Here is a 23949-nt window from a genome sequence, read left to right as displayed (position 1 = left end):
TTCAAAGAAACACATTCAGATCATGCCCAAGAGTGAGGGTAAAAGAGTCTCACACTTGGCAGGAGAAAAGAATAAACCCCAAAAATCCAGCAAAGCTGCTGGGGGACTCACTAGGTTAGGAAATTCAGCCTAAACAGAGAATTCTCCCTAACACCATGTGAACGAGAAGACATCTTCCGTTCAGAGAGGCATCCGTTGTGACCATAGCCTGGAACGGGGGAACCCAAAACGGGGCTCCCTGGGTAAGGTGCTTGTGTACTCCCCACCACTGAGTGACTGCCCAAAGTCATGGTTGAGGACAATTTGTCTGTCCACTTGCCCGCGATCTGGAGCCACCTGGCGTCCGACAAAACTCCTGCAGAGGTCTCATCTGCAGCCTGAAAAACGGAATCCGGTGAATGCAGGACGACATCCTGCCCAGCAGTGAATTGATGGTAAGAATCGCTGTGGATTGAGCCGTAGCTAGGTGATGTACCTTCCCCAACATAGCTGCCACTCTCTTCTCTGAGGGAAAAGCCAGCGATGTCACCGTGTTGAGGAGGGCCACCAGAAACCAAGCGTTCTGCGATGGCACCACGCAGAACTTCGGATAGTTGAAGAATCCATGCTCTTTCAGAAGGCATATGGTCTTCCTGGTGTGCTGCTCCGGCAGGGCCTCAGAGGAGACTTGGATGAGACAGTCGTCCAGGTACGGACAGAAGTGTATGCCATTGAGACGCAGGTGCGCTGCCACCGGGCCAGGTCTTTCGCAGCAGTTTTCAGGTCAAAGGGAAGAACCTTGAACTGATAGATGTCCCAGAACCACAAGAACTTCTGATGTTTTGGATGTACAGGGACATGGAAGCAGGCATCCTCCAGGTCCAACATCGCTAGGAAATCCCCTTCTTCCAGCTGGCCAAGTACTTTCTGCAACCTGACCATCCTGAATTTTTGGGACTTCAGGTACTTGTTGAGGCGTCGCAAGTCTAGGATTGGACGCCTACTGCCTGACTTCTTCGAGAGCAGAAAGAATCTGGAGTATACTCCGGAACCCCAGAGGCGTGGCAGAACAGGTTCTAGTGCCCCTTTTCTTAACATGGCTTGCACCTGTAGCAGCTGAGCCATGTGCAGTTCTTTCCATGCCACGGGTAATGCGAGGGCACCTGTGCTGGAATTCCAGGGTGCGTCCTTAATGAAGCATGTCCAGCACCTAATCATCAGTGATGTTCTTTCACTCGTTGACAAAGTGCGTCAGATGCACCCAAGCCCACACTGGGGTGCGAAAGTGGGAGGATCGGGCCCTCGGCTGGGTCAGGCTTCCTTGGGCGTTTGCGTCCTAGCTTGTTGAAGCCGCTGATGCTGTGCCCCTCTGCCGAAGGCCTGCGACTGGCCCCTGTATATCTCTTGGGAGGTGGAGTGGGAGGGTTGACGGTACGAGGTGGATGCGTAGCCTTTAAAGGATCTGCCAAACTCCCCTCTTGAGGATCGAAAGGACAAACTGCTGCAATGTCCCCAGCGATCTAGCTGGTTAGGTGTCCATTTTAATAGCTTGCAGAGTTTCATCCACCAACTTGCCGTAGAGGTTACCCCCCCCATCAAAGAACATATCCACAATCTTGGATTGGACAGAGTATAAAATGTTTGGTCTTCAGCCAACATTGGCGTCTAAGAGCCACTCAGTTTCCCATCTGGCGAAAAACCTGAGTTGGCGGCATCCAAAGCCATTGTGTTGGCGTGGTCTGAAGCCACCTTGCCTTCCTGAAATAGGGCTAAAGCCTCTGTCTTTTTGCCATCCGGTAAGAAGACCAGGATAGGGCCCAGCTTGAAAGACAACTCCCGGCCATAAGGGGCCAGGATGGGCAAGGCATTGGCTGTCTTCACTGTTGAGGCAACGGTAAAGATGAAGCGCTTGCCCATCGCGTCCAGCTTCTTCCCCTCCTTCTCAGGGGCAACCATGGCTAAGGATGGGTTTGCTGACAACTTCAAGCCAGTATCTGTATGGCGTGGATACACCACTGGTACAGCCAGAGTGGAGGGTGGCATTGGCCACGTCGGTGTTGGAAGACGCATTGGTCCCGCAGGGCAGGGTCTGTGCCTTGGTGGGCTTTGCCTGGGAGAGCTCCCCACCGGAGCCCGGAGATGAAGGAGCGGAGGGAAGCGGGCTAAGCCAGCGTCGAGAAGCAAGTGGGGATTGGGGCTATTGGTAATGGAGGAGCAAACACGGGGGCTGGAACCAACAGAGGAAGGTGGATTGGGCTGTATGAGGCCCAGGGATCTCTGTAGGGCATGTGCTTACCTGGCGGTCCCGGTGGGCAGTGGGAGAGGCGCAGGCAGCGCGGGTCTCTAAGCCCAGCTGATCGAGTCTGAGCCAATGAGGACCAGTGTTGTGGGCCTCAGATGGCCAATCAGGGACGCAGGGAGGCGGGCTAAGCCGGCGTTGGGAAGCAAGTGGGGATTGGGGCTGCAGGTAATGGAGGAGCAAACACGGGGGCTGGGGCCAACAGAGTAAGGTGGATTGGGCTGTATGAGGCCCGGAGGGTCTCTGTAGGGCATGCGTTTACCTGGGGGTCCCGGTGGGCAGTGGGAGAGGCGCAGCCAGCGCGGGTCTCTAGGCCCAGCTGATCTGGTCTGGAAAGGCAGAGGTGCCCTAGTGTGACTCACGCTGTGAGGGCTAGTTTCTGTGTTGCGCGGGTTGGATGACCGTGCCCCCCTGTTGCACCAGAAGATTTGCTGGGCCCGTCGGAAGGCGAATGGGTGGTCTCTCCGAGAGGCTGAGCAACACCAAGAACCATGGCCTGGCCAACCACTAGGGAGCTATCAGAATGAGGCTGAGGTGGCGAGACTCCTTGATCTTGCATATCACGACTGTTGGTCAGCGGTGTGGCCAGGAAGGCGTATGCGGTCATGCCATTACACTGAATCTGATTTGTCGCCCAGAAAGCCAAGGCCCCGTCCCTGCCAGGACGCAAACTGTTGGCACTTTGTTGTCCCATGAGGCACAGAGGTCCACCTGGGTGTGTCCCCACCTGCTGAAGATCTCCTACAGCACGAGGTTGTTCAGTTGCCACTCGTAATTGACTGCCCCCAGTCTGCTAAACATGTCCGCCTCAAGGTTGGATTCCCACAGAAGGTGGACAGCCGTGAGGTATATGTTCTCCAGGGCCCATTCGCAGATGCTGACTGCCAGTCTGCACAGTGGAGGGGGATCTAGTACCTTCCTGCAACATGCTGGTTGAGTGGTCTGTCTGAATGAGGACGACCTTGCCCCCGATAACCGGAAGGAAGGCTGAGCGCTAGCCAGATGGCCTTTAGTTCCAGCCAATTGATGTGCCAATCCTGTCGGGTCAAGGTGCCATGGGCGCAGTGGTTGTCCAGGGTGGCCGCCCATCCCTCGAGAGAGTCCGTAGTGATGGTGACCCGTGGAGTAGGTTGCTGGAAGGGGCTTTCCCGTCCACAGGTTGTAGTCGTGGACCACCATTTGAGGTCCGGGTGGAGAGAAGGAGGAACGTTTATCATCTCTGCGTGAGAGCCCCGCTCCTGGTTCCATGATGCTGCGAAGTGCAGCTGTATCCTCCTCATCCCAAGTCTCGTGTGGCGACGGCCAATAGGACTGCTGCCATGGGACCAAGTAGGTGTTGGTACCACCAGGCAGAGGTCATCTCTGCTGAGGAAGTGCGCAGTGGCCCTCCTGATGGCTGGAATTTTGCCCTCCGAAGGGAAAACTGAGCATGTGTCCCAGATGAGCCCCAAGAAAGTCAGTATCTGCGTAGGCTGCAGCTGCGACTAATTGAGATTGAGCGCAAAGGACACATCATGTAGTGTGTTCATAAGAGCCTGAAGTGAGGTGCACACTTTCCGGAGATGTCGCCCTGACGAGCCAGTCGTCGAGGTACGGGTAGATGTGGTAGCCCTTGACCGCCACAGAGTTAATCAGTCTGGTAAAGACCCTGGGGGCCGAGTTGAGGCTGAGGGGAAGCACTTTGTATTGAAAAGGGTAGCCCATGATTCTGAATCGTAGAAAAGAACGAGGAGGCTGCCAAATCGGGACGTGTAGGTACGCGTCCTTCAGATCCAGGGAGCATATCCAGTCTCCCCTGCACAGTGCAACTGCTATGAGCGCTGGCGTAACCATCTTGAATTTTTGAAGAGGTAGGAGAGGTTGAGGGTGGAAAGGTCCAGCACAACTCTCAGGCCTGCCTGGTTGTGGCAAAAATCCTGGCGTAGAAGCCAAAGCCTCACTGGGAGGCTGGGACTTCCTCCACAGACTGGCTCTCGACGAGTGACCGGATCTCAACCAAAAGAGTTGTTGTCCCAACCTGTGGGAGTGGAGGGGAAGAGGGGAAGAGGGAGGAGAGGCAGGGATAGGTAGACGGTACCCTGTTGAAACTACAGAGGGGATTGAGGTGTCCGCTAAATTCTGGTGCCAGAAGTGAGAATGTAGAGCAAGCCTGCCCACCCACTGCAGGCATGTGGACCCAGAGAGGCATGTCATGCCTTCTTTCTCTCAGGCTGTTGCGGAGGAGGGGGGACTGGAAAAACCCTTACTACTCATCCCCCCCATTTCTGTTGCTTGTTTCGATGTTGGGTAGGTGAATGGTCCGGCTACCTGGACCTCCGCTCTTGGAAGCCGTGGAACCCTCTGTATGTACGCCCCTTGTCCAAGCACTGCTGTGACTGGGTGTACGCTTTGGGCATGGTCTTTATAAGGATGGATAAAGCCTTCAAAGTTTGCAAGCTGTTTCTCTTTTTATCCAGCTCCTCGTCCGTGGTGGAGTGGAAGAGGTCACTCCCTTCGAACGGCAGATCCAGAATGCACTCCTGGACATCAGGGTTGAACTTCGAAGCATAGAGACAGGTTGTTCTTCTCATGTCTGTGGCAATGCAAATGGCCCAGCCAGAGGTGTCAATGTGGGCCACGGTGGACACCATGATGTCTTGTGCCACCATTTTGGCCTCTGCCAGTCCTGCCTTGAAATCGGGATTGGCTCTGCTCTGGGAGGAAGTCCACAATTTCCTGCCAAAGCCTCTGCTTAACGGCTGCCAGCATGGCATCTGCGTTGGCTTGACGAAGATGCAGCGAGGCGTTGAAATAAAGCAGCTTCCCGTACGCCTCCAAGATCTTCTCCTCCTTGCCTAGCAGTGCTGCTGACGAAGAGGCTGAGGATGACTGAGGCTTGGAGTAGAGTGATGCGGCAGCAATCACCGAAGAGTTTGGCTGAGGATGGGCTGAGTGTATCCCCCTTCCATTTGCCTGTACTTGGCGTCCAGGTGCCGATTGCTCGGCTGGACAGAGTGGGGCTTGATCCACCCCTTTTTGGCCAGGACAACAATGTCCTTCTGCATCAGGAACCTCTTTCTAGCCGCGCGGTGTAGCGTGAGGACCTCGGCAAGCATCCCCTCTGCCGGTTGCTCAACTTTGGGTTGAGGAAGGCCCCTGCAAGACGTTTGTGGAAGGTCTTGGCTGACAACGGTGTGTTAGGGTCCTCTTCCTCGGCCGTGTCCACCTGGGGGTCCAGCCCTGGTGGAGGGGTGCTGGGAGCCGGAGGCTGGGGTGTGGAGACTGGAGCCGCAGGGCGCGGCGGAGGTTGGTATGGACTCGCCTGCACCATCGGTTGGGGGGGGGGGCGAAGCAGGAGCTGCACTGGGGCCTGCAGCACCTGTACTGGTGCCTGCGGCGCCAGAGCCATTGGCCATATATGACAATGCATTACTTACCGTAAAAGCATTTCGGATGGTTGTATATGCTTAGATTCACATGCTGTGCATAGTCCGACATCCAGTGGTCACTGCGGAGTATTGCATTTTGTTTTTCGTAGTCGAAAAGGGGACGTCGACAAGGTGTGTCTGTAACACTATCCCTATAGTGGCGTGCAGTGTACCCACAATCCCTCACGCGTCGAGGTCCCTATGTTTGTATTTCTTCTGCCCTGAGGGAGCCTTATAGACTTGAGGGAGTACAGAAAAGAGAGATAAAGGATGTCTATGTTCCTTTCATCCGAGCGGGGAGGAAGGGTGGGCGCATGTGAATCTAAGCAAATACAACCATATTAAATGCTTTTACGGTAAGTAATGCATTGTCTTCTGATGTTTGTTAATCTGCTTAGAATCACATGCTGTGCATAGACTAGCGAGCAGTACCCGGAGTTGGAGGTGGGTTGTGAGAAGGAACAGTAGAGAAAAGGCGTCTTAATACTGCTTGTCCCACCTGTGAATCAGACCTAGAGTGGGCATCTAGACAGTAGTGTTTTGTAAAGATGTGTACAGAACTCCAGGTTGCCGCCTTGCAAATGGACTCAAGAGGGACATTTGCAATGAATGCTATGGAAGCCCCAGTGCCTCGAGTAGAGTGTGCTCTTGGCTTGAAGGGTAGTTCTCTCTTAGCAAGAGAGAAACAGAGGGTGATGCATTGTACGATCCATCTAGATATAGTGGATTTTGAAACTGCATCTCCTTCTCTTCCTGCTGCCACCGAGACAAAGAACTGATTAGTCTTTCTCAGTGGTCTAGTTCTTTCCATATAAAACATGACAGCCCGGCGCACATCCAGTGTATGCAGGCTTTTTTCTCCCAAGTCTGAAGGGTTTTGAAAGAACGTTGGTAGTTCTATAGATTGGTTCGCATGGAACTTAGAAATTAATTTAGGTGCAAACCTAGGAGGTGTGTGTAGAACCACCTTATCTTTGTGAACTGTTACAAAGGGGTCTAGAATAGATCGCGCTTGAGGTTCACTTACTCTACTGATGGAGGTGATAGCTATTAGAAAAGCAGTTTTAAGGGTGAGGTCCTTAAGCGTTGCTTTGTGCATGGGTTCAAAGGGTGAGCCCATGAGCCTGGTTAAGACCACATTGAGGTCCCAATCCGGGAGCCGGGTTAGCTATGGGAGGGTGTATTCTTTTAACTCCTTCCATGAAGGCTTTAATAACTGGAAATTTCCATCATGACACTAAGTTGAGAAGTAGTGTATGCGGAAAGTGCAGCTAAATGAACCTTAATAGAATTGAACACAAATCTTGAGTCTAGTAGGTGAGTCAGGTAGAGAACAATTTGTGTGGGAGAGCAGTCAACCGGGTTGATGCTCTTATTTCTACACCATATGACGAATCTCTTCCACTTGCTAGAATAACAGTGACAAGTGTTGGCTTTCTAGCTTCTTTGAGAATGTCCATGCATCTCTGCGGGAGTTGTAAATGACCAAATTCTATGATCTCAGGAGCCATGCTGCTAAGTTCATGGTCTGTGGGCATGGGTGTATTGTCTTGCCCTTGTCCTGTGACAGCATGTTGTACGGGCAGGGTAGTTTCACCGGTGGAGACAGAGTCATCTCCATCAGGTGAGCGAACCATGGTTGCCGGGCCCACATAGGGGCCACTAGTATCATGGTGACTGGTTCCTGGTGCATCTTGTGCATTATCTTGTTGAGAAGGGGAGTCGGGGGGGGGGGGGGGGGGGGAGCGTAAACAAATTTCCCTGACCATGGTATCTATAGACCGTTCCCCATGGACTGGTTCTGGGGGTACCTGGAGGCGTAATATTGGCATTGGGAGTTCTCCAGAGTTGCGAACAGATCTATTTCTGGGAATCCCCATTGTGTGAAGACGTTGAAGACGACGTCTTCTTGAAACCGCCATTCGTACTCTGCTGAGTTCGTCTGCTAGCAGATTGAGTTCCCCTGTTACATGTTGTGACAACAGGAACATGTGTTTGAGAGCCCACTTCCAGATGTTCTGGGACAGCTTGGACAGTCCTGGAGAGCGAGTGCCCCCTTGCTTGTTTAGATAGTACAAGGTGTGGTGCTGTCTGTGAGGACCATCAGCGTCTTCCCTTGCAGGTGAGCCTGAAAAGCCTTCAGTGCTTTGAAGACCGCTAACAGTTCCAGCAAGTTTATGTGTTTGGACGCTACGCTCGGAGTCCAAACTCGGTTTGCAGTCTGATGGGATAGGTGAGCCCCCCATCCTGTGAGGGATGCGTCTGTGGTTAGAGTGGCCTCCACTGCGGGGGTGGCGAATGGTTTCCCTATTGCAAGGTTTTCCTTCGACCACCACCGTAACGAGAGAACCAAGGCCTGCGAGACCACCACTAGATTGTCCCATTGTCCGCTGGCCTGACACCACTGGCTGTTGAGCCATTCTTGCATAGGGCGCATGCGCAGTCGCGCATGAGGTACCAAATATATACATGACGCCATCATTCCCAGCAAGCGCATTGCTTTGCGCTACGTCACCTCTCGACCGGCCACATATTGAGGGATCTGAAACAGCATATTTTGGACCCTCTCGTTGGAGGGGAAGACAAGGCCGTCCTTTGTTCGAATTAGAGCCCCTAGGAATTGTTTGATCTGGCTGGGATCTAGGCTGGACTTCTCGTTGATGGAGAAGCCCAGTTCGAACAAAAGGTCTACAGTCTTTTGGGTATTTGAGAAGCATGTCTCGTAAGAATCCCCTGTTATGAGCCAATCATCGAGGTAAGGGTATACTGGGATGGACAACCTGCGCAGGTGGGCCGCTGCCACTGCCAGTACTTTTGTGAATACCCTCGGCGCTGACGCTATGCCGAAGGGTAGCACTCTGAACTGGTAGTGTTTGCCCTCTATCATGAACCTCAGGTATTTTCTGTGCGCTGGCGACATTAATATATAAAAGTATGCATCTTTCCTGTCCAGTGTTGTCATCTAATCCCCTTGAGATAACAGGGTGATTACTTCCTGTAATGTCACCATACGAAATTTTTGAGGTTTTACAAATATTTTCCCTGGGGACAGATCTAGTACAGGGCGCATGGTTAAGTCCTTTTTGGGTACAAGGAAGTACACTGAATAAATACCTTCCGTTACCTTTGATAGAGGCACGACCTCTATAGCTCCTTTTTCTAGTAGCTGGTCCACTTCTTGAAGAAGGATGGCGAGGTGCTCTGGTGACAAGTGTCGTCCCCTTGGGGGTCTGTACGTCGGGGAGCGGTTGAATTCTATACAGTAGCCGCGGGCTATGGTTGAGGGTACCCAGCGGTCTGATGTTATTCCCTCCCATACTGGAAGAAAGGATGTTAACCGGCCCCTGACCGGCGATGCATGGGAGGGGACCCGAATCTTCGGGTCATTTGGTGTTGGTGGCTTGGGAACCTCTAGGGGTGGGACTCCAACCTCTTCCCTTGCCACGACGCTCTCCTCTCTGGGTGTATTGTCCACTGGTTCCTTGATTCGAGGACCAGTTGCCTGCAGAGTATTGCTGCTGTTGATGTTGCTGGCCTTGGCCTCGGAAAAAGCATCTGTTTCCATAACCTCGCTTGTTGGGCGGCTTTGAAATTTGATCTAGGGTCTTAATGATGTCAAAATCCTTTTTTGCAGTCTCTAATGCATCATCCACCGCCTTCCCAAAGAGGTTGGCATCCTCTATTGGTTTGTTAATGAGAGATGCTTGTGTTTTGGGTTTAAACCCCGAATTACGTAGCCAGACATGACGTTTGAGGAGGATTCCTTGGACTAGGGAACGTCCAGCCGTTTCTGCAGCATCTAGAGTATTCTTAATGATGCTCTGGTTGAAGTTTCCCTCAGTAACCGTGGCCAGAAGCCAAGTTCTTAGGGTTTGAGGTACCTCCTCAATGTCTTTGCGTAGTTTGCTCCATTGGGCATCTGCATAACTTGCCAGTAGGGAGTTGTTGTTGGCAATCCTGGTAGAAAAGGCTGCTGAGTCTGTAAGCCTTTTACCTAGGGCATACAGCTTCTTACCTTTTTTATCCGGTGGAGCCTCTCTGGTTGATAGCGGGACCCCTGCCCTCTTTCTTGTATTTGTTACTGTGGCCCCTGATGTATAACGGGTCCGATGAAGAGGGACTACATTTTTCTATCCTTTGGTTGACACTTCTGACCAATGCGGGTGTAGATAGCAAAGGAATGATTCGTCTCTTTACTGAGGCAAGGAGGGGAATGGTTTGACTGACAGGGGGTTTTCTCCTTGATGATCTTTTCCACAAAGTCTATGTCAGGAGAAATTTCCCAGTCTCGATTTCGAAATGCGCTGCTGCTTTGCGTAGCAGTGCATTAAAGGTAGGTTGATCGTCTATAGGTGACGTATTCCTGATTGTTGAGTCTTTGGGGGGGGGGGGGTGGGACAGGTTTAGGGTGTCAGGGTCTGTAGACGCTGATGCGGACTGCCAGGGCTGTGAAGCACCTTCTTCTGGGTCTTCTTCAAAGCCCCCACCACCCATGTCTGGGTTATCCTCGAAACCTTCCTGGTCTAGGTTTTGTTCTGGTTTGTTAGTTAAGAACTTCTCATCTCCATGAAAGTGGAAGTCCTCTTCAGTGAGGTCATATAACTCTAAATCCTCCTGGGGGGGGGGGGGGGTTAAACAGCCTAGGGTATTTAGACCTAGGATCCTCATGAGGCCTATCTCATGGTCTTTTGGGTGTGGGTAGGTATTGAGTACACATAAAACTCAATTTTGTCCATACAAAGCTGGAGTCTCTCTAAGATCCCTTGTGGTAACCCAGGGCGGTCTGGGGGGGGGGGGGGGGGGGGAGGCTTTCGCCCTGTAAACGCTTTGACCTATCCCATAACGTCGAGTATATACTCCCATCGCCTTCCGAGAAGCCTTCTAGTAGGCTAGGAGTCCCTTTTGATGGAGGGGGCAGTTCCTGCCTTCCTTCCGCCCCTTTCGTCATTTCCCTGGCCTTGTGAGCGGTATTCGGCGTCTCTTTCGCCATCCATCTCTAGCTATCGGTGGAAACAATACGCGCCAGGCACTCGACGACTAAATTGTCTGTCGAGGGTTCCTCTGGCATCGACGTTACAGGTGTCGTGTTCTCTACGCCGACAGGTGCTCGCTGATGGGGCACGTCATCTGGCGGTTTGGTGATAGCGCCCTTATCTGGGGGTAGCCCAGTCGCTGGTCGCATCTGCGGTTGCGAGGGGGGGCTTTGGACCCTTACGGTCTGTGGACCCTTACGGTCCTCGGGGACAGATGACGAGGAGCGTGACCGCTCCCTAGAGGGGTGTACAACCTCCGAAGCGGAGGTCGGTTTATCACTTTCCTCGTCACTTTCGGCGGCGGCGGGTGAGGAATCGGACCTAGACATGGCATAGGCTGCCCACCTCTTGACCCTGCGGTCCTTTAAAGTCTTAGGCTTAAGACGCTTACAGGCCGCACAACCGTCTTCTTTGTGGTCGAGGGGCAAGCAATGGTTGCACCGTTTGTGCTCGTCTTTCCAGGTGAATTTGCCCTTGCAGCGCGGGAAAAACCTAAATGGTGTCCTCTCCATAGCTGAGGAAACGATCAGACGTGATAACAACCCCGAAGGAAAAGGTGGGGAAAGAGAAAGGCATTCTTAAAGAGAATCAAGAAATGTCCCACGGCCCCACTCTGCCTACTGTTTGAGGCCGGCGAGGCCAGGCCACGTGTTCGGCGACGCCGAAGGATCTCCTCCGTCGAAGGCACAGCCGAAGATCTTGTCGGCAGAGAACAGCTTCGTCGAAGGAGGAACCCAACATAAGGTAAAGTAAAATAATGACCAACGGTCGAATGAATATTTAAATAATGACCAAATGGTTGAGTGAATATTTGCAATGTCTCTCGAGGAGCTCAGCGTAAAGGCGACCAATATCTGGGTGAAAAAAAAAACAATCTGAGGGACCTCGACGCGTGAGGGATTGTAGGTACACTGCACGTCACTATAGAGATAGTGTTACAGACATGCCTTGTCGGCGTCCCCTTTTCGACTACGAAAAACAAAATGCAATACTTCCGCAGTGACCACTGGATGTCGGACTATGCACAGCATGTGCTTCTAAGCAGATTAACAAACATCAGAAATATATATATATATATATATATATTCACACACACACACACACACACCAAACAATTTATCTGTAGAAAACGTACCAACAGGTAAAAATGTGCTCGAATAGCAACTCGAAACGCCTCACAGCACTGAAGCCCGCAGTTAAAATCTGAAGATGCCCACCGGGGGTGAGGCTTAGGGAGACAGTTGTCATTGGATGGGCGCAACACCAGTGATTGGTTAAGGGAGAAAGGTTGTTTTTCCAAGCTTTAAAGCAAGACCGCTTTGTTTTTACCAAGGGTTCCCGGCCCAACGACGATGAATATTCCATTAGCATGCAAATCCAAGCCAGACCCCATGCTGGAGAATGTCACAAAGTTCATATTGCACCTTGGACCTCCCACATTACTGGCCACTTTAGCCATCAAGCACTGGAACGTGGCTTGGGGTGTTCACAGTATGGGAGCTTGCAAGAAATCCATTTCCGGGGAGGTGTCAAGGAAGCTGGCTCCTTGCAGGTCCTCTGCCAGCGCCAGTACATCCTAGCCTTAAACCGTAAAATTCCTCTGGGAAATCCCTCACTTCCTCGAGCCCAAAAGGGACCTGGTTACCCTCGTCAGATGTCTTACATCTTTGACATAAAAGCATCAAAAGGGAGCAGGGCGTATTCCCACAAGTATTCACAATGCCAACAACGACGCTGGTGTAGAGACCATGGCTTCTTTCTGGTCAAGGCCAGAGCGCTTAGAAGTGCGGGAGTGGTCCCCTGAGGGTACCCAGCCAGTCCCAACAGACTGGGTGGGACCCTACAGCACCGAAGCAGACAGCGCTGTCACATGCGCCTTGGCGACGTTTCTAACATCTTGGTGCGGAAACTCCGTTGACGACAGGGTCGGAAAAGTTACCAGTTTCTGCCACTCAGGCAAATCCCTAGAGCGGAGCGGTGGCTCTTTTTTGAATATGAAGAATGAATGTCAGTAAAATGATCACTCAGAGAGTGTGACCTCTTCCGATCCTTCTCCTTTTCCTTGCATGGAGACGCCCTTTCCTCAGAGTGCCGGTCCGCGCGACCTTGACTGAGATGCCTCACGCTTCGCCTTGTGGATTAAGCTGAATATATTTGCTGCCCTTTCCCGAACGGCTTTCGGGGGCATGGACTGGCATAACCTGCAGTCATGGGTGACGTGGTCTTCGCCCAAGCAGTATCAACCGCTCCAATGCGGATCAGAAACAGACATCCGTCGGCTGCATTCCGCACGCTGTTTCAATCCAGAGGCCTTTGACAAAGTAGGCATGGCATGCAATTTAAACATATTTAGTTTGATGGGTGTGTTACCGATTAACAGAGTGCCTGGAAAAAAGAAACCAAGGGGTTACAGGGCCACTAAATTGGCCCCCAATGTCCTAGCCGGCACAGGGTACGTAGAGGCGTTAGACAGCCAAGCTGCACCACCAGCAGCGGAAAGGTTTTCGGAGAACAGCTGTGCTGGGAGAGGGAGATCCTAGGTGAGGAAACCATGGGTGGGAGAAAAGAATCTGTTAGAAAAAGGCACAATCTGCACAAAAGCCACTCAAGAGGAATCACTTGGACTAGACATGCCTCACAGAACAAATGAGCCACCCAGAAAACATGGTGATTCATGTGGTTGGTCCCTCCCACAAACCAAAAGCTGCCTAGCTGCAGGCCAAAATTAGTTATGCAAAAGTTTGCAGCGCACCCAGGAATACTTTGAGGAGCACGGCGACAAACCCAACAAGATAGACACAAGGGTAACAGACATCAGAAAAAAAACTCCCACAGACATAAAAAACACAAGCATAATTAGGACTTTGAAGATATCTTTATTTCAGCCATGTTCAGGAACACGGAAGCGCAACCAAACAGTGCGCAGCGACTGTCCAGCAAGAACTGGTCCCTGTATAGTTCGACATCGGGGCACAAGTCATGTAATGACGACTCAACAAATCCTGTGACACACACACCAAGACCCCAGCTAGCAGGCCACAGGGTGGGCATTTACACATATAGTGGTACTCTTCCCCCATCCCCTGACAGGGCATTCCACAATAGAGTATTCCACAAATGATTAGACACCAGCCACTTTCTAAATGATGCAGGATGCCAAGGACACTGCTGAGCTGCAGCACTGCACAAAAGCTTGGCCTCATTCACTTTGCATTCAGTTACCATCTATATGAAGTAGATGCGCTGCTGTAGGAATAGTAACTCAAGATACTGGATGCCTCAAAAATCACAAGTGAGGTTACACATTGACCAGGATGTGCAACTGGTGGCCCCGAGAAATCACACAATACCTTTCCAAATGCACAAAAACATTAAGGCAGAGCTAAAAACGCTTGAGTCTGCAAACATCATTGAAAGTGGGACCGGTGCCACAACATGGGTCTCGCAGAGTCAATGCAGCTAAACCCAAGCAGCCTGACGCAGTCTGGATGAGTGTGGATATGTAGCAGCCCCTCAGGGTCATTAGGTGAGAGTGGCATCGAACGCCCAGCACTGGATATCATTATGGAGTACCAGGGTTCTGCCTTTTTGCCTACAGTTGGACCCAAATTCCAGTTGCCGACCAGGATGACCTTGCCTCATAAGGGCCTCTTCCAAGATCGGTGTCTCAACTTTAGAGGCTCACCATCAACTGAGGCATCACAAAACACCATCTGAGGTGTGCTGGTGGGACTCACTGGTGTCTTGAAAGTGAGGGACAACATGCTCATTTATGCAGCGTCCAAGGCAGAGCATGTCAGCATATGGGCAGCAGTCTTTCGGCATCACCAAGAAATAAGCCTTCTACAAAACTGAAGAGTTCTTCTGCTATGCGTTCCCGGAAATGGTCTTTCAGCTGAACCCTAAGAAGGTTGCAGACATTGTTTGTTTGTTTAATTATTTATAATGTGCAGATATACCCAGGGGTATCAGGGCGCAGCATTTACAAGAATATGCAAAGCTTAAGTTACAAAGTGAAGAATGTACATAATGGCAAAAGGGAGTATATACAAGGCAGAGTAGGAGAGCAGGCAAAATATACAGTATATACAAAGTACAAAGGTGGGCCCACGTGGTGACAGTGTGCAGATAGCAAGAGGGTACCCTTGGCACTTGGCTATTTTAGTGGTCCTTCAGTTTCAGCCATGAGACTACCTTTGAGAGGAAGTTCAAATAGGGCATGTCTACTCTCAGGTTAGGGGGCAAGGAGTTCCATAGTTTGGCTGCTTGAACCGGGAAACTTACCTCCTATGGTGGCGAGTTTGAAATTTGGGACAGATAGGCAGTCTTTGTATGCAGTTCTAAGGGGTCTCAAGGAGGCTTGTCTGTGGAATCTGTTAATCAGGTAGATCGGGGCTGCATTGTTGAGAGATTTGTGGGTGATTGAGGGCGTTTTTAATAGAATTTTGTCTCTAGTGGGGAGCCAGTTGTACATTTGGCTGAGTCCTGAGATGTGCTCTCTTCTGTGGATACCTAGGGCTGCTCTCAGGGCATTGTTCTGGAGGGTTTGTAGCTTGCTGGTGGTAGCCTTGGAGGGTCCCAAGTAGAGGGCGTTACAGTAGTCAAGGCGGGATAGTATAAGGGCTCTAGCGAGTGTGAGGCAGCTGTTGTCTGACAGAAATGGTTTGGCTGAGCGGATTAATTTGCACGTGTATGCCGTTGATGATGCCAGGGAACTCAGTTGTCCTTTGAAGGAAAGGTTAGAATCCAGGTAGAATCCCAGTGTTTTGACCTCCTGTCCAACTTTGATATTGTTCCCATCTATCGTGAAGGAGTTGTGGGCTGGACTAAGTTTCTTTAGACTGAGCGTAGTGCCCAGGATGATGAGCTCCGTTTTCTCATCGTTCAAGCATAGTCCATCAGTGGCCATCGATGCCTGAATGATGATGTACACCCTATTTAGCAAGGCCAAATCCTTTCCATAATCTATAGAAAGCGGAAGGAGTATCTGGGTATCATCTGCATAGTTAGTGTAGGCGATACCAAGACTATCCAAATCATCGGAAAGGGGCTTGGTAAATATGTTGTACAGTGTGGGGGGAACGCAGGAGCCCTGTGGGACGCTGCAGGTTATGGGTATAGGGTCTGCTGCAGCAATGGGGGAGAAGACCCTCATAGTTCTTCCATTAAGGAATGAAGTGATCCAAGTAATGGCCTCGGGAGAGAAGTGTGCTGCTGTGTGGAGGTGAGAGCATAGGACAGAGTGGTCAACCAAGTCGAAAGCTGCAGATACGTCAAGGAGGAGGAGCAGGGCAACATTAATGCAGTTCCTCCTCCAACGTCCCAAAGGGAGTTTTCTTGCGAAAGTTAACATCTTTAGACAATTCATACAGGACCCGTCGACCATACCTAAACTCACCTGTAGGCTGCTGTGGTCGTTTGGTGGAAGCGAGGCGTTTAAAAGACAAAATAAATTCTGGCGGCCAGTACGGCAATATTTTTTGATCCCAACATGAACTGAGAGAACAGTGGACGCGAGTCCATTGGAACTAGCAGCAGTCCTGGTACAGGTGGATTTAGCGCAGGGAGCAGTTGTCTGTAGCAAATGCCAGCCAAGTTCAGAGTCCCAGTGTGACAAAAGGACTACGGCTCTGCAGGAGTACAGGGATGAACAAGGCTTTGAAGCTCTTACCAAGCCCCATGCTGCTGCTGCTGCTGCTGCTGCTCATACTGCTCAAACGGCAATGATTGCAATCATAAGCACAACAAGGATGGTAATGTATCATGGCCTTCAGGCAAGCTACACTGTCTGGAGGTGATCCCCAAAATAAAAAATGCCCAATACATGTTCCATAAAAATAGACTAATAGGAAAGAACTATCAAAAATACCAATAGCTGAAACCTGTAATGTGATGCACAGAGAATATAGAAAGAGAAAAAAAGAACACTGGGTTAGGAAGAGCATGTTAGGTAAAATGTCTTCGAGAAAAATCAAACAAGCTCAAGAATAAGGCACAAAATGGGGTCTCAAATGTCACTAGGGCACATGGAGCAGGGCCAGCGGTACAGTACCACTGAGTTGCCTGAGCCAGGAGAGGGTCGACTTCTGAGAGAGCGCCCCTAGTCAAACCACGTCCATTCCATCTAGAGCCAGAGCCTCTTGTCATCAGAATTTATCCTCCAACACCCACCATCCTTGTGCTGTCATCGTCAGCACCAAATACCCTACTAGCTGCATCTGGTCAAACTCCTCTCCACCAGAGTACAGGTCTCCCCTGCACTCCCACCCCTGCTAGGGCAGTGTGTACAGGCCATCCAGTCTCCCTCAAGTAACCCATACAATTGTAGGCGTTTGATCACCACAGTATGACCCTGCACTCGGCTAACCCTCTGCCACTCTTCCAGCCTTCAACCCATGCATCAGTCTAACCTTAAGTGGGAGCCAAACACCACACATTATGGAGCATTTTCCTCCAAAACCCAAGTGCCCCCTACCAGAGTTCAAAATTAACCTCCAATAAGCAGGAGCTAAAACCAGCTCCTAGGTGCTGGGCATCACCCAGTGAGGAGGAGCTACTGGGGGGAAACCAGGAGAGAGTACCCAGTGCATTGTAAATGTAACTTGACATGAGATAAACACGTTAACATTTAGCCCATTATGCATTATCAATTATGTTTAAATGCTTACTAGATGTGCCCTAATTCTTTTTTATTAACATTCTCAAATACTCAAAAGGTAAGACACCAGTTGGCCTGGGGAGCCAAAGGTAGCTCCTGGCAGCTGTTGATTGCAAGCTAACCAGGCACTCCTGCGATAGAAGCAGGAGCTAAACAGAAGTATTGAACTCTGCCCCTCTCCTGCAAGATACCACCCACCCCTGCATACTCCCATTACATGAAGTATAGAGCTGAGATAGGGATGCACATACTTTTTTAAACACCAACCCATGGCATGTTCCACACTCGCACTGCTCACATACTCTACAGCACACTAGCATTGGCGAGGTGATTTTATGATGGGCGACTATCATTTGCATAGTACCAACCTTGCTGGCGAGTATGGAGATGTTTGAAACTTATTTGACATTTACTGAAAACAAACTTTAATAGAAAATAAAAGTTTCACTATGCTTGCCTGACCTTTACGTGGCAGCATTGCACCAAATATAAATATTGCTTTTGTCAATATGGACCATTTAACAGAGCACTGGTAAAGATTTTGTTGCCTGTCAACAATGGCAAGTTCTTTTTTCTTACGTCTAGTAAGTAAACCAAGGCACTCTGCTTGCATGTCTAGTGGCATGTGTGTGGCTCATGTGTGGTTCATTTGTGTGGATTGTGGGGCAATGGGTCAGCTGCGGGGAAGTGGGGTGGAATTTGCTTCACTATGTGTGCGGTTTGATTAGCATGTAGCACTACATTTATAGTAGGGTTTTGGACAGCAGTTTCCATGTGTTAAATCACTGACTTATAGCAATGGTCATTGAAGTATGGGTGGACTTTCCCATTTTAATGTTATTCTCTGCCGGTTTTGGAACTATGAACTTTATACTTGAGCATGAAGCTTTCTGCCTATTCATCTGCAATATTTCAGTGAAATTATTATACTATGCGATTATCCTTGTGATTTTCTGGTTTGAGATGAAACATTAATTTCCCAGTTTAGTGTATATGTTTGGTACTATTGCAATGTTGAGATTCCATGTTTGTACTTTTATTACACGATCATGCACTTTATTCAAGCCTGTTCTTGGCTTGGGGTCTCCTCGAACCTACATCAACACTATGGCCAGTCTATTCAATTATTTTTAAATTTTGTCTATACTTATAAGAATTCTACTAACATTTAAAGATGGCCGTTAGATGTGCATTTTGCACTTTTTTTAACTGTGGTTCTTTCTTTTGGTGTCTTCTCTCACCTCTATAATTACTTTGCCGACATTTTTAGAATGTTGTCTATACTTGAGTATTTTACTCATGTTAAAAGATGGCTGCCAAGTTGTGCTTCTCAGCGCATGCCTGGATAATAGAGTTGAGGGAGTTGTCACCAAAAGGTTGAACCATAGAGTTGTACTCGTTCATGAATGGTTTGGGGTTTGCTGCTCGCTCTGTGCGAACAAGCACACAGTTGGGGTGCGAACCGTGTCCTTTTTTGCTTTTCTCTCCTTGTGGCGGCTGGAAATGCAGTGAATAAACTTTATATGGACTTTTAAAAAACTTTGGAGTCATTTGTTTAATAACACAATGCAGTTCAGTGCTATCTCAGTACGTTTGTGCAATTTTTTGTGTCTTATATGTATATACATCAGCAAATTCAAACAAAATAAAACAATCCACCAGTGAGTCGTCTACCCAAATAAACAATTAGCGTTTTTTTTTTTAAGTTACACAAACTCTGCAGTTGCAGGTCTCACTGAAAACCAAGTGGATAATTTAAATGAAATATGTATTATTGGCAATGTTAACTATTTCCGTAAATGCCACTACCAGATGCAGCTAAAATGTATATTTAAACAAATAACTGACACCAGGCAATAAGGTGAAGCAGTTAAAAAGGCATTTTTAACATGGTTGCCAGTACTCATAAAGGCATCCCATGAACTAAAATGAATAATCTTGTACAACGCGCTTTATACCGGAGACCAGTCTAAGCACAGGGCCGGAATTCAAACTTGTGTGGCTGTGGGTTGTCATGCTTCCAAGACAAACGCTTTACCCCGAGAGCTATCCTCCCAGCCCAATCATCTTAGGTCTGCCGGAATCAATGTTGATTTTAAACAGGCTTTTTAAGGAAGCCACACTTTACCAAGTACCAAGCAAGAGGCACTGGCAGCCCTGTGGGCCTGCTGCCATTTTCATCTTAATGTGTTCAGACATCTCATAACTGTGATAAAGGATCACAAGCATCTCCTCTTCTCATCATGCTGGTTTGCACGCCAAGGTCACCAAGACACTTGGGTCCTGCAACTACAAGATCATGGAGTCACATTGCATTACTGAGTGGGTGCAGCCAACCGGGTGACTACCGTTTGCATCACTTGCAAGGCATGCATGGTAAGGGGGTAGCTGTAGATGCAAAGGAGTGACCAAGCCAGATTACTAGAGCTGCTGTTCCAGAGACCATACCTTTCTAGAACCATGTTGTTGTCTCATCAGATCACCAAGGTCTTCAAATGTTTACTGGACAAGTGCAACAAGGCAGGGGGGACAACTTCCTGGCCCTGCATGGTCAACAGACAACAGTTTTATATACTTTCAGCAAGGGCTCTGGAAAGCTCTGAACTGTCTGTGGTGAAAGAAAAGGTCCATCCACATGAATGTCATCTAGTCATCCCTCCAGAGCGAACAAGTAATCAGCCTTAGACACATTGGACAAGAAGAGACAGGCAAAACATTGGCCTGTTTAAGGGAACATGTGGGTTTTCTGAACCTTGAGAAAGGAGACCAGGCAGGGGCACGCTAAATTTGATGTCAAGCGTTCGCTACAGCTGTGCGGCGTCCCTCAATTGAACCACCAACCAGAAACAACATACCCAGGCAAGCCATAATCATAGCCTTCAGGACTATTCTTCAGAACAAAGATTTCATGGTTGTCCTACATTAATTCTTCTGGAATTCAATGTCAAATCCTGGGGAAACGGTTGCGGAATACCATAGCTCATTAGGTCGGGCAACTAACCCCCATTCCAGAGTAGAGAACGTCAGGCAATCTTTAACGTGTATGGAGTGGCTAAATCACTCAGTTAACTGCGTGTCAACAGGAATGTAAAAGGTTTGAGGAGGATATTAAATAAAGCCTTCAGGCTAGCACACAAAAAAGGGTAGTGCCTCCATGAAGCCCTCAATACATCCATCGTGACCTTCCCAAAAAAAAAAAAAAAAAAACCTGGATGCTCAACATGGGTAGCCCCTCCCGAAGGGTGCAGCTAGTAATACTGGAACGCGTCACGATCAGTCCAGGCAGTCAAACCAGGACTCTTACTTAGACAACAAAGGCGCACGCCTGCATGAGGAGGAAGTTGGACAGTCACATGGCCATTGCCAACAGAGTATCAATCCACAATCGCCGCCCAAGTCACATACTATAACTCCCATTTGAAACGCTATCCTGGACAGTAACTGCCACAAAGGGTTTTAGGAGCATAGCCAACCGAGAAGCAACAGTCACATGAAACTGTCGAGGAGACCGACTACCACCGTCGAGATGGGAAGAATACGAGGATGGAATAGGCTGGAAATTCATTATGCGTTAAGACTGATGTGACCAAGAGCATCTGCTATACAGACCTCCTGCGCCAGAGCACGCATACTCGGATGGGTAATAGAGGCCCACGCCAAAGGCACTGCAGTTCAGCACTACACCAGTCCCTTGGTGCTACTGGTCTCTGGGCACGGCACTAAGGAAGCCGCTCTAAGAAAGTGTAGGTCGGTTCCCCTGCCCCCACCCCTACACACTACAATTAAGTGTGTGCATTGGCTATATTCCGTGGGTCAATGCTTTATTACAAGTTTGTGAAATGTGGCTTAATGCCTCCGCTTACATCCCAGAAATTAAAACTACAGTATAGCAAGAGCCCGGTACAGCCAAGCTCCAGAGGGTAATGAAGCTACCCTGCAGTGTCAATCACATGGAACTGGGCGGAGCCATTGCCCTGCTGCTTAACACCAGAGTTTGCATGCACCACCTGGAGATGCAGAAAAAAAACCAGGAGACGCAGAAAAAAAACCCAGGAGATGCAGAAAAAAAACCCAGGAGATGCAGAAAAAAAACCCAGGAGATGCAGAAAAAAAACCCAGGAGCCTTTAAAGAAAAACAGAGCAAACAGCTGTACCCCTTACCTGCCTTGAGGCTACCAGTGATGGCGGTGCAGGACAAACATTGCAAAACAGCTCACAAGAAAAACACACACAAAATAGAGGAAAGGGCAGCCGGTGCACGCCGAAGGGGTGAGGAATAATGACAATTAAATAGGGCTAACAGAGGAAGGTTAATAGAAAACCTATACAGTACTGAAAGGTCAAAACAGACAAGGCAATTTTCTTCAAACAGATACAGATTCTTGTCCACCCAAACAGCATGTTACGAGGTATTTTTTTAAATAGATCACATCTTCCCTCAGAATGCCAAATTAACTAGCACGTACCGTACATTTGAAGCAAACTAGTGACAGCGACATGGTCTTGGCATGATCCCTGTAACGAGATTTACATCCAATTAAAAGTAGTCAACATTTACTTACCCTTCCAGAATTCCAAGGCTTTGGTCCTTGCTGATTCTCTTTGGCCCTTGCGGGAGGTGGCGCTGCCCACGGTTGGGGCGTCAACTCCTGAAGATGCAAACCAGAGTTTACAGAGTCATTTTCCTGAAACACCTGGAATTGAGGAGTAGCTCTGACCTGCTGCAGGGCTGTAGACTGGACTCCAAACACCTGTCTTGCAGCTAGAAGCAAACATGACATTGAAATAATTTGGGCAATATGCATTCTGGATTTTGTGCGTGTCTTGTGATAAACCTTCCCATCCCATAAGTTCTAGATTTTCTCTTTAAATCAACTATCTTTATTAGAGTTCTATGACATTAACCAGAAGAGTGGCCGAGAGAGAGAGAGAGAGAGAGAGAGAGAGAGAGAGAGAGAGAGAGAGAGAGAGAGAGAGAGAGAGAGAGAGAGAGAGAGAGAGAGAGAGAGAGAGAGAGAGAGAGAGAGAGAGAGAGAGAGAGAGAGAGAGAGAGAGAGAGAGAGAGAGAGAGAGAGAGAGACCGACAGAGAGAGAGAGAGACCGACACAGAGAGAGAGAGACCGACACAGAGAGAGAGAGACCGACACAGAGAGAGAGAGAGAGTCCGACAGAGAGAGAGAGAGAGAGAGAGAGAGTCCGACAGAGAGAGAGAGAGAGAGAGAGAGAGAGAGAGACCAACAGAGGGAGAGAGAGACCGACAGAGGGAGAGAGAGAGACAGAGAGAGACCGACATTTAGGGAACTTTTATTAGCTTATCAATGAGAAGCCGAAGTGCCTGTTGGAACACAAATGGAATATGGTATGGATACTTCCCACCTGGTTATTGATATTGGGTGACCTGTATCGTACATGGAAGAGACAATATACTCAAAAAATAAAAAGGATACAGGCTACACCTCCCTTTTCCACTTTCAAATACTTTTACGCTAGGTTAGGCGCCATTGTTGAAAAATCCACTGCACACAACCAGAAATCTGTTAAAAAAAAGTTCATATTTCGTCAAAAACGACCGTTTCGATAGTTCTAGACTGAAGGTGTACCAGAACGAGTCTTTGTTTTAATATTGTTGTGGTATGCGATATTGTCACCTTTACACTAGCCTCAAAGTGTGACAGCTTTTAAAAATGTATTGGGGCGTCCACAATAGTTGATAAAGGAACATCACCTCTGATGTTTTGTTGTGTACTATGAATTGTTTTTTATATTAAAAAAAATTGATGAAATATTAAACTGTTTTTTAACAGATTGCTGGTAGACGCTGGTAGAGTAAAATGAAAACGGTGACATAATTTGTTTGTAAAATAAGAACGTGGTTTAAAACTTGTAAAATGGTTTATGATCCAATGATTATTTTTGGCAAATGTAAAATTATTACACACTGTTAATATAAGTGCCCTTAAACCTTATGAGAAAAGGTTGCTTTGTGGCCCGTTTTATACAAGTACCCCATTAGAGCATATGTGCAATGCACTCCCACAATATGAGCAGAAAATAAATAATGTAGCACCACTGTGAGTAGGTTCAGGGAACGAAGGGTAAACTGTTTAAAGCTTGGCCCGAGGAGGGCACAAATGATTGGTAAATTTGGGAGCACTTGTACACACATTTATCAACAACACAAAGGGAAACAGCTAAAGCATAGGCAAGGCATTCTAGTAGAATTGAAGATGTTTAACGATGTAAATAATGCCCCTGATGAGCAGCGAGACATGCCCGTCATACCCACCTCATTATGGGTGCTTCCCTTTACAGGCCGCAGCAAGGTACTCCGAGCCTCGTTATATGACACCCTGACCCCTCCATACACGGGCGGGCGCAGTAACAGTGTAGATCTATGACTGGGTCAGCTCCGAAAGGGGAGACAAGGATGTAGATGAGTGATGGGAAATAGAAGAGGAAGAAAGGGAAGAGCAGGTGAACATATCACCATCATGTTCGGGGCTTACAACACGTTATGGTCGAACAAAGATAGTAATGGGTAAGAAGGGAGGAGGTTGCGCCTCAGGCTAAGAA

At 48.9% G+C, this 23949-nt stretch overlaps 1 protein-coding gene across 3 annotated transcripts in view; it reads right to left on the bottom strand.

The window, feature by feature from the left end:
* The window catches only part of BUB1B (BUB1 mitotic checkpoint serine/threonine kinase B), an 815340-nt gene that overhangs the window by 662222 nt on the left and 129169 nt on the right, over window positions 1–23949 (bottom strand). For all 3 annotated transcript variants that reach the window (XM_069637517.1, XM_069637518.1, XM_069637519.1), the window contains one exon: window positions 21939–22138. In XM_069637517.1, the coding sequence (XP_069493618.1) occupies window positions 21939–22138 (200 nt within the window). The remainder of the gene's footprint in view (window positions 1–21938; window positions 22139–23949) is intronic.

Source organism: Ambystoma mexicanum, chromosome 14 (assembly GCF_040938575.1).
Source record: "Ambystoma mexicanum isolate Mex_15411 chromosome 14, UKY_AmexF1_1, whole genome shotgun sequence".
NCBI lineage: Eukaryota > Metazoa > Chordata > Amphibia > Caudata > Ambystomatidae > Ambystoma > Ambystoma mexicanum.
This window is presented reverse-complemented; position numbering and strand designations above follow the sequence as displayed.